General features: G+C 31.6%; 1 protein-coding gene across 1 annotated transcript; it reads left to right on the top strand.

Moving 5' to 3' along the window:
• Positions 1-1,586: 1,586 nt before the first annotated feature.
• LOC139500606 (uncharacterized) lies at positions 1,587-9,548 on the top strand. The gene is made up of 4 exons (XM_071289359.1): positions 1,587-1,667; positions 4,619-4,710; positions 6,252-6,335; positions 8,048-9,548. Exons 2-4 carry the CDS (start codon positions 4,638-4,640, stop codon positions 8,875-8,877), a joined length of 987 nt encoding a protein of 328 aa, XP_071145460.1. The 5' UTR covers positions 1,587-1,667; positions 4,619-4,637; the 3' UTR covers positions 8,878-9,548.
• The last annotated feature ends 1,326 nt before the right edge of the window (positions 9,549-10,874 follow it).

Genomic DNA, 10,874 nt, shown 5'->3' with positions numbered 1-10,874 from the left:
TTTCTGACGTGATATTAAAAGCATCATTGCATATAACGTACATTAGTAGGATGGTTTAACAATGTGTTACACCTTTGGTGTTTCTACAACAGGTTAAAATGAACTCTTAACAGTTTACAACTCATAACATAAAAGAAATCCATCGTCCAATTTTAAAGATCAAGTTTCTTTAAAACAAAAGTATTGTAATACCAAAATCCAATGCAATTCAAATAGGTGTGGTTCACACAAAATGACAAAATTAAATGTTAGACATTACCAACCAACGGAAAGCGATTAACGAATGAACAGCAACTGTTAAGTTTCTGTTTTGGCAGTTACCAAAGAAATTTGTGTATCAAAAATTAGCAAAACTTTGCAATTGTATGACAGTGGTTTACATGTAAAAACATACATTACAGACATAAAGCATATTTGACTAACATATTTAGACAAACAAAGCATTAAACATTACAAGGACGCAAAAAAGATTTGTAGATTTGTAGATTTGTGAAAGACGCAAATATGAAATAGAAAAAAAATATTAGAAAAAGACGCAGAACAGTTTTTGTAATTTATATTGCAAACAGTTTACTAGTATAGTATATAATTCGTCGATACCGTCAAACTTAGGTCATGAAATATGGTCGACTGTTCGGTCAATGTATATTTGGAAACTTGCAAGTTCAAAATATACATTAACTGAATACTCGAACATTCAACGAATAACAAAATCAACATGAGTATTCCAATTTTTTTCTCAAATAAAATATATATATATATATTCTGTTAAAATACAGCAAGTAAATAACGTACGATACCTTTGAATGGTAAAATCAAAGTGTTGTCCATTTGATAACTGATGCTATTGGTCCTTATATCAAGTTCCTTATATAAAAATGAGCAATAGAATGTGCTGAACAACAGATGTTAAAAAAAAAACAATTAAAAAAGACTGATCAAAGTAATACACAAAAACTGAGACAATTGCATGAACACCAACAGTGACAATTGCATGAACACCAACAGTGACAATTGCATGAACACCAACAGTGACAATAATTGTTGTAGTGCTATTGTGGGCATCTCCTACTCTGCATAAATCACCCGCCAAGTTTGTGAATCCATATTCAATCAAACTGTTACAATAAGGAATATGACATAATCGGATAAAAACGGATGATACGATTGTAGTGGTATTTAAGATTAAGAAATACAATAGTAAACCGCTGTTCAAAAGTCCTAAATCAATTGACCGAAAAATTAATCTGGGTAACAAACTAAAACAGAGGGAAACACATAAATTATAACAGCAAAACAGCAAAACAACGAAACGACAAATACTCTGAACCGCAACAAAAAAACGACAAATAAATGCGTAAGTTGTAGCATTCAAATAAACAAATATTATTCTTCAATTTTGTTGATTGTGTTTAAACTAAGGTTAAAAATTAAGGCCATCTAATCATGTTTAATATATCTCAGATATTTACATAGTATTGTGAATTCATTATAGATATTGAAACCTTTAGAGTAGTATTAGATAATAAATGCATGATACTGTATATCTAATAAATCATTTGAACTTCCTGTTTTATATTGATAAAACGCCAAAGTCTACATCCTTTCTACCTCTCATGTCTTCAAGACAAAACAGAAAGAACATCAATCTACTCATTGTCAAAGAGGTAAATTAAAAAAAAAATTATTCGAAACTATATAGCTATTGGCGTTGATTGTCCGATGTCTTTTTTTAAAATTATGTGAAAACGATGTACAATTTTCCTTTAGCATTTTTGCCGCTAAGAAAAAATATTTTCTTTTTATAGGTGTAAAAATGTGTTTTTTTTTCTTCAAAACATCGAAGTTACCATAAAAAAATGAGATAAGGAGATGTGATAAAATTGGAAATTGGACAAATATCCATCTCATTTATACAGTTATGTGTTATTCAGCAAAACGCATGTATATATTGACTAAAAATCATGACATTTAATTTATAAAAGGTGCAATCACAAGTTGGTCTATCGTTATGGAATATCCGTTTCATAAAACGAATAATATGTTGCAATTGTTGCAACCCCAAATAAACTCATCATAGATACCAGGACTAAATTTCGTGTATACGCCAGACGCACGTTTCGTCTACAAAAGACTCATCAGTGACGCTCGAATTCAAAAGAGTTTAAAAGGCCAAATAAAGTACGAAGTTGAAGAGCATTGAGGACCAAAATCCCTAAAAGTTTTGCCAAATACAGCTAAGGTAATCTATGCCCGAGGTAGACAAGCCTTAGTTTTTCAAAAAATTTTAAAATTTGTAAACAGTTAATTTATAAATATAACCATATCAATGACAATTCATGTCAGCACAACAAGTGTTGACTACTGGGCTTGTGATACCCTCGGGGAAATAAATCTCCACCAGCAGTGGCATCGACCCAGTGGTTGTAAATAACTCCTATTTTCCTCGAGTGTGACCTACCGAATCAGCCTAACTACCGGATTTGTACTTACATGATCAACAGCAGGTTCTGCCTACCAATCAAAGCACCTGATATCAACCATAGTCTTTGACTGGGTTCAAGTCTTTATTTTTCTATGTTGTGATTTCTGCACTGCTGTTTGCCTTCTCGTCGTATTCGTTTTTGTACATATCGTTATGTTGTTGTAAGCTTTTAGTTTTGAACGCTCTTTTTTTAATGATAATTTTTCATTGACCATTAAGAATACCTCGTTGTTCTTAAAAGGGATATTCTATTGAACACTACATTGTAATACATAAACATGTATATCATTTTATTTAAATGTTCGTATAATGTATTTTTTCAAAGAATTTAGTCACTTACTTATTGGTAATGGGAAGGTTTTATAATGAAATATACAAAGCGAAAACGTTTGCTTATAGAAAAATCAATATACATCATTAAAAAAATAAGACTATAAATAGCATGTTCTAAAGATATCACATTACATTTATTAGATTCTTTTATTTGTTTACCAAGTCAGTAAATTAAAATGGCCATTGTTATATTATAGTTCGTTTCTGTGTGTGTTACATTTTAATGTTGTGTTTCTATTTAGTCGTAGGTCTCTTATATTTGATGCGTTTCCCTCAGTTTAAGTTTGTAACCCGGATTTGTTTTTTCTCTATCGATTTATAAATTTCGTACAGCGGTATACCACTATTGCCTTTATTTACCACGTTCTTATCTTTCAAGTTTTGATTTGAATCATTTTTGTTGCCTAATTTGTTCAAGAGTAGGAAAGATGGATAGCAAAAATGCATTATTTTTGTAAATCTAGTCTATTTTGTCTCCCAAATACATCATTGTCAAAACAAAACACGTTCAACCGTGATGTCCAATGAAATGAAATGCAGCTTAATAAAGGATTGTTAAAAGACAGCAAGAAATTACTCTTTGGTAATCACAAAATAAGAAAGTCCATATAACACATTCGGGGTTTTTCCGGTTAACTCGCATCGCACAACCAAAAAACTTAATGTGGTATTTCAAAATGTTCTGTACCAAGTCAGGAAGATGGCAGTTGCTATCTTAAAGTTCGTTTCTGTGTGGGGTTTTTTCCTGTTGCACTTCAGTGTTTCTGTTGTTTCGTGGTTTGTATTTTATAATTAATGTGTTTCCGTTGGTTTAAGTTTATAACCCGGATTTTTTTTCTCTCAAACGATTTAGAACTTTCGAACAGCGGTATACTATTGTTGCCTTTATATATTATGTCTTAATATTATCGAAATACCTGTCAATCTAGAGGCATCTATAAACAAAAAATAATAATTACTCATCATCTAATGATAGACGACATATGAGCATAATACAATAAAAAAAGTGGTTTCAAACCTTTAATGAAAGAGGTACAAAAGATACCAGAGGGTCAGTCAAAATCATAAATCGAAAATAAACTGACAACGCCATGGCTAAAAATGAAAAAGACAAACAGATAAACAATAGTGCACTTGCCACAACATAGAAAACTAAAGAATAAACAACACGAATCCCACCAAAAACTAGGGGTGATCTCAGGTGTTCCAGAAGGGTAAGCACATCCTGCTCCACATGTGGCACCCGTCGTGTTGCTTATGTGATTACAAATCCGGTAAATAGTCTGATTCGTTAGGAAACGTTGTTTAGGAGTAATTATAGTGTATAGTAATACCATACGATACCTTGAATTGTGTTGATGTCTTATTGATTATGATATTGTTTTGTTTAGAAACAAGAATAAAAAGAAATAAAAGTTTTATGAAAAAAAATAAAAATCTAAATTTCAGGATTAAATTTATTCAAGTGAATTTGGAACCAAAATGATCAAACTGTACATACATAGTGATAAAAGATCTAAGATTATGATTGCAGTCATTATAATATAATACAACACAAAAACCAGCATTTCAACCGACAAAGTTCTTTGCGATCAAGAAACAAGTGATAACTTATATAGAGAGGCAACATCGAGACAAGAACGAAATAGGTTAAAATGGTAGATAAAGAAATTATGTAGAACTACATCATGTACATGGAAAACTAGTTCTAACATGGAATTCCTTGATCGTTTTTACAAACAATTGGTTTGTGCAAAAACTTGCAATTACTGGTTTGATGCATGTGTATATATTTTTCAGATCATTCACTTTTGTTGATATGGGCCATGATAATTCTAAGCGTTCACAGCAACAAGACAATCCAGTTGACCATAAAGAGAGTAAATCTGAAGGCAACGTATAATTTCATCATGATTTGCATACATCTCGTAGTCAATTTGTGCATAACAAAACAAAACAATGAATCTCTGCTATTATACCATTATTTCTCTATACAGTACTCCCAGGAACCTAGTACTCATTTCACAATTGTATCAGAAACATTTCTTTCCCCCAATATAATCAAACATGATATTTCATCAAGTAATGTAAAATTATGAAGTAAAATATTTCCTCGGGATGTAAATCGTAATTCTTTAAACAACTGAATGTTAACGAAACGCTTATCATGTACTAGTATGAGTAATTAGGGAAAACCTGTAGTATTTACAGTTAACAATACTTTTAAACATATAGTTAACTATAAAAGTTACTCATGCAACAAAATATATATAAATTATGGTTTTCGGTAAAAGAGGAAAAAGAGAAACTATAATGCTGTATTCAAACTCATCAGTCGAAACAAGTGACAACATCACGAATCGATAATGTATCTATGTGAAACCTGGGTTCAATGCATTTTTACTATAGATGGTACATGTACATTATACTGATTTGGTTTATATAAGCATATCCGAGTTCATTAATATGTCACAACGGGCAACTAACTACATCCTATGCCTAGTACATCATACGGATCACAACGTAGTCCACAGTTGAATTTGCCATTGCTTTTTAAACAAAATTGTGAAGTTATGAACACGGCCTTACCGATAATTTTCATCAATTAGATTGAAATATAAATAATGTTATCGCTACTTTACGAAATTTTCCCTTGATATTGCTGACTGATAATTTTCTTTCTCAGCGAAGTCGGGTGATATATGAAACAGTATTGCTAGAAACTAAGGATGCACGCGTACGTGGGGTTTTCAACGAAATTGACATAAAATCGACAACGTCGTCATAGGTAAAATAGCGATATACATATTATCATTGGTCATCTCACCTCGATTACTTTTCTCACTTAAGCCGTACCGGCTCAAGCGAGAGATTCAATGCTGTTGAGATGTTCAACGACAATCTATAAATATAAAACATTTTATGTATAAATTTTAAAAATCAATCAATTTAGAATTCCAGAGAAAAATACGTTTTCTAATCTTATCTTCGTCTTTGTCGACACAATATATCACTTTAATATTGGAGGCCTCGACATTGTACGCAATGGACATATAGCGAGTTCATGGCAAAACTTATAACATACCGAATTCCACAGTCAAGTATTCCTTAGAAGAAGATCGTCATATTACTGATGAATACAGTTATAAACAATGGGAAGTCACACTTTAAATTGAGCAAAATTTGTAACTTTATCTAAAACTAAAGAAAGTATCTGCAAAAGTTGTCGAAATTCCAATTAAATAAGATAAAAGGAAACTTTTTATACGAAACTGACAGTTAAATCAAAAGGGGATTTACATGAACTCAAACCTATAAAAAGAGTCCTTAGTATAAGACTTATGCGATGCAGTTATATAATGGCGACACTGTATCTTATATTTAAAGTCGCGTTACGTTGCACTACTTAACGTGTTTGTTTTACTTTGTTCAGATCAATTGCATGTTGGGCATGAATATTCGGAGCACACAGAGGGATCAGAACCATTACAGGACGGAGATCAAAATATATATGAAGGTGATATATAATTTTTTTCGATTTCAATACGACAAATACTTTATGCGTATTGTATCATATGATAAATAAGTGTAGTGTATGCTTTGTACTAAACATAAGGGCAAAAGATACCAGAGGGGCAGTCAATAGTTTTAGTCACATTATTTGTTCAGGGCAGAACATAATCGCATTATATATCCCCAAAAAATGTGTGGATGTTGCAAACGTTGGTATGTAAACTTTAAACCCAAACCGTTTATCCAAAGCAATGGTTTGATGTACATTATACGAAACACTCCAGATATAAAAGAAATACTACACACCTAATCAGAAATATAATATTTTGTCATGTCATTGGCGGTAAGTCGTCTTTCATTTACAGTCTTATCGTTAGAGATGAGATAAAATCATTTCCAGGGGACATTTCTTTCGAGAGGGTACACTGAAAATCCTGAAAAACATAGACATTATCAAGTTTCTGCCAAATATAGGCCTTACAAGGTTTTTTTTGGTTAAATGTTTATGAAAAATTCATGAAAAATTCAGGGAAAATTCTTCTTGAACTTCAATCTCGCATGCATGTATACTTTTGTACATTGACTAAAAAAAATTGCACACAGTCAAATGTTATTGCTTTGCAAATAATGATCAAAATTTTGCAGACCTTACCATGAGTCATCAGGAAACTTTCAGAAGAATAAAGTATAATGTTTGCTTCTGCAATGAAATATTCATCCAGTATTCATCCGTACACTGCTATATGTTATCCCCAACTTAGTTGGTAGAGAAAAATTAGAGATACGGGTGTCATTACAAATAAATGCACACATTGATATGCACAGCTTGTTTAAACGAGAATGCCAAATGTCTGTTAATCAAGATGTCTTTCAAACTTATATGTACACAATGGAAAAAAGTATTGCAACACTTCTATTGAAAACAATGTTAAATGACATAATCGTAGAATGTGTATAATTTGGGTTATATCAAAAACTTTTAATCCGTTTAAGGTTTAAAATTAATTTTGTGTTATTAACTTGCAATTCAGGCAAAATTAAGACTAGAGAGACACATCATTAAAGCTGCACTGAAAAAGTTACCCAAGCTGTGTCTTGTCTTCTATACCGAAATTTTTATAAATTAATTGTTAAAGCAAAACCTCTGACACAAAGAATGTGTGTCAAACTAGGCATTTCAAACAGTTCTGAATGAGTTTAATGCATACAAAAATGTATTTATTGCAGGACTATTGTTTTGAGAAAATTCGTCTTGCAAAATTTGCATTTTTTGTGAAAAACACGAAAAACTATTTCCGTGCAGCTGTTATGACCTATCCATGTAGCATTGATATTGGATAAAAAGTAAGTTTATATCGTGAATTCAATTTTAAACCATAAGCGGATTAAAGGAATTTGGTAAAAGCCCAAATTATACATATTCTACAATCATGTCATTTTGCACTGTTTTCAATGGAGGTGTTGCAATACTTTTTTCCGGGTGTATACATGCATATATGGTGTCAATCTAAAGACAGCACTTTGAGGGTCCCAATTTCAGTTAACTTCCTGTCAGAATCAGCATGATTATCACATAGTATATGTATCATTTGTATTTAATTTTGAACAAAAACATATTCAACAAAATAATTAATATAAACATGTTTACTTTTTGTTGGTTTTTTGTTTTGAACTTACCTTTAATGGGAAACTTATGAGATCTTGACTTAATTTCAGAACCAATAATCAGTGTTACCTATCCAGAAGCACAGATACCAGTGGCGAGACAGGATCTTCCTGTTTTTGTAGTTTTAAACAAGAGGATTGATTTATCGACGGACGATAAACAAAGTTTTCCTGATTGTGTTTTACTTGAAAATAAACTTGTCTTTACTGACATCAATAATACCAGGTTGGTGATTTTTAATGAGGATGATAGCGATATTAGTTATATATCCTTATCGTACAAACCTTGGGGTGTAACAGGTGTTTCAAGTGATACCGTAGCTGTATCCTATCCTTGGGTCCGCATTATTCAGATTATAAATGTTTGCACTAGAAGTGTTAAGTTTCAACAGAATTACAGAAATGAATGTTGGGGACTTTCATACTATGAACATTTGTTGTATTTCGTTAGTAGCAGTTCAATTTTAAAAATCTGCGATATTAAAGGAAAAATGAAAGAAAAATTTCGTTTACCATCATGCGATGTTACCTACGTGACTGTCAGTGATGATAGGTTATTTTGTACAGATCGCGACATATTGTATTGCTGTGAATTAAATGGTGCTATCATCTGGGAATTCAAGGTTGAAAAACTCAAAGGATTACATGGAGTGACCGTTGATGGACACAGAAATGTATATGTTGCTGGCGAATGGTCAAACAATGTCGTCGCGGTATCTCCTGATGGTAAACGATGCAGGGTCATTCTTACAAGTGCAGATGGGATCGACGCACCAAGGGGGATTTATTTTGATAAGAATGATAATCGTCTTATTGTTTGCAACTGTAACGGAAATACAGTTCTTGTGTTTGATTCCAAAAGTGATAAATTGATGGAATAATAATATTCATTTTAAATCAAAAATGTAGAAAAGTAAACATCTTTATCTTTCTTCTTCTTTGTTTTTTTCACAGTCATTTTTGAGTTGGTATTTCAAATCTTATTTAGATGTTAAATAATTATATTTATCAACTTTATTAAACCGCTTAATACAATGTAATACATTCTACACTTTAAAAAAGTAACGCAGTTTGCTATGGAGTATTCATATATTACCAAACAATATCTAATGAAAAAGAGGAAGAAGATAAGAAGTCAAGGGAAAATTCAAAGCGTAAAAGCCGAAGAGGGACTTACAATGTTACGAAAAGACAAATAAGTGACTGTGTAAAACACTAGAAATACATTTTATCATCGGTATAAGGACACCATTCGTAAATATAACTCAACATGCCGGCATCTTAAACGTTCGGGTATTTGACATCCAATCTGTTATGGTAATATTCTTTACAAAGCACAAAAATGTCAGTATTCACCTCATAAGCTAACAAAACCTTTAAACAGATTATTAAGAAGGGATATAGTTACGATACTGTTGTCGGGTCATTAAAAATTACATATTTTGGCTTTAATAGTCTTGTATCATATTTAATTTTAGTTTCTTGTGTATAATTCGGAGTTTAGTATGAAGTCCATTATCATTGAACTAGTATAATGAAAAATGTCGCAAGATAATGGTGTCACTTAACGTTACCTACTGGAAGACGTTATCCAAAAATAAAAACGTTAGAATGCACGTTTTTCAGATGGCTTTCTAAAATTAACGGATTTTATGAGCGAAATTTATGAACTTTAGATTCATGTTTTCTTAGATAATATACTAAGCTTTTTATTCAAACAAATAAAAAGATAAAAAAATGAATTGAAACTTTTTGTATATACATTTTACAAAGGAGGCGCGGGAACAATAGCTGTTTTCTTTTCTATGATTTTGTATTGTAGCGGATCGCCCTGTCGATCATAATAAGTTCCGGAAAACACTTCATGCAGTTCCGCGAGGAATTATTGCCCCCTCCCATGAATCAGTATTGAGCGTTTACCTAAAACATTTTAAGTTTTCTCAACAAGCAACAAAAATTATCCGTATTCTAAAACGTCTGTGAAAACCGCAATAATGACAATTGACGTAAATTTTGTATATTTTGTTACATAACGTTAAAATCGTATGTAGGTACATTGTATCGGACATTATAAATTTATCTGATGTCTCGAATTTAGATTAAATTTATGAGAATTTACTATCAAAATAGAGATAACTTTTTGTACTTTTTTCCCTTATATTTTGATTTATATAGCGAATAGCACTGTATTAAATAAATATCATGAAAAAAACAGAAAAACATCAACTGGGTTTGAAGGGGACAAATTGTCGGACATTGATACTCGACTCGAATGAAAAGAATTTGTTATTAAAATCCCTGATTATTACATGAGGCGAAAGTGTGAGTTTTGTACAAAATACTAGACGTATAATTATTATTTACCTACGACATGGTGATTGCTCTGGTATCCCTTTTTTTTATTGGACAATTTAGAAAAATGACGGCAAGTTTTTGTGCATGGGACACATAATTTGTATCATCTAGATCCTTTTTTCTCGAAATCCAGTCTTTTCAAAGAAAAAACCGACATTACATCATCGACCAATAATGTCGTGCTTGTTCTAGACAGACTTTTATATCGTTTGGTGGAATTTTTTATCTGGTTTTTACAATATTCCGAATTTCCCAAAACTTAAAGTGTAACGCGGGACAAAGAAATAATATTAAAAAATGAAGGTTTAATTGATTTTCACTTTAATAAGTAGAATTTAAAATGATATATAACACTTTAGAAGATCACTTTTAATGTTTATTAATTAATGACTTGAATGTGTCTTGTCCGCGATTTCACTAAAATAACACCAGTATCGTAATTCAAACATATTTGTTTAGGATCCAGCTGAGGACGCCTCCTGGTGCGGGAGTTTCTCGCTACATTAAAGACCGATTGGTGGCC

Source organism: Mytilus edulis, chromosome 13, assembly GCF_963676685.1.
Source record: "Mytilus edulis chromosome 13, xbMytEdul2.2, whole genome shotgun sequence".
In the NCBI taxonomy this organism is placed as follows: Eukaryota; Metazoa; Mollusca; class Bivalvia; order Mytilida; family Mytilidae; genus Mytilus; species Mytilus edulis.
This window is presented reverse-complemented; position numbering and strand designations above follow the sequence as displayed.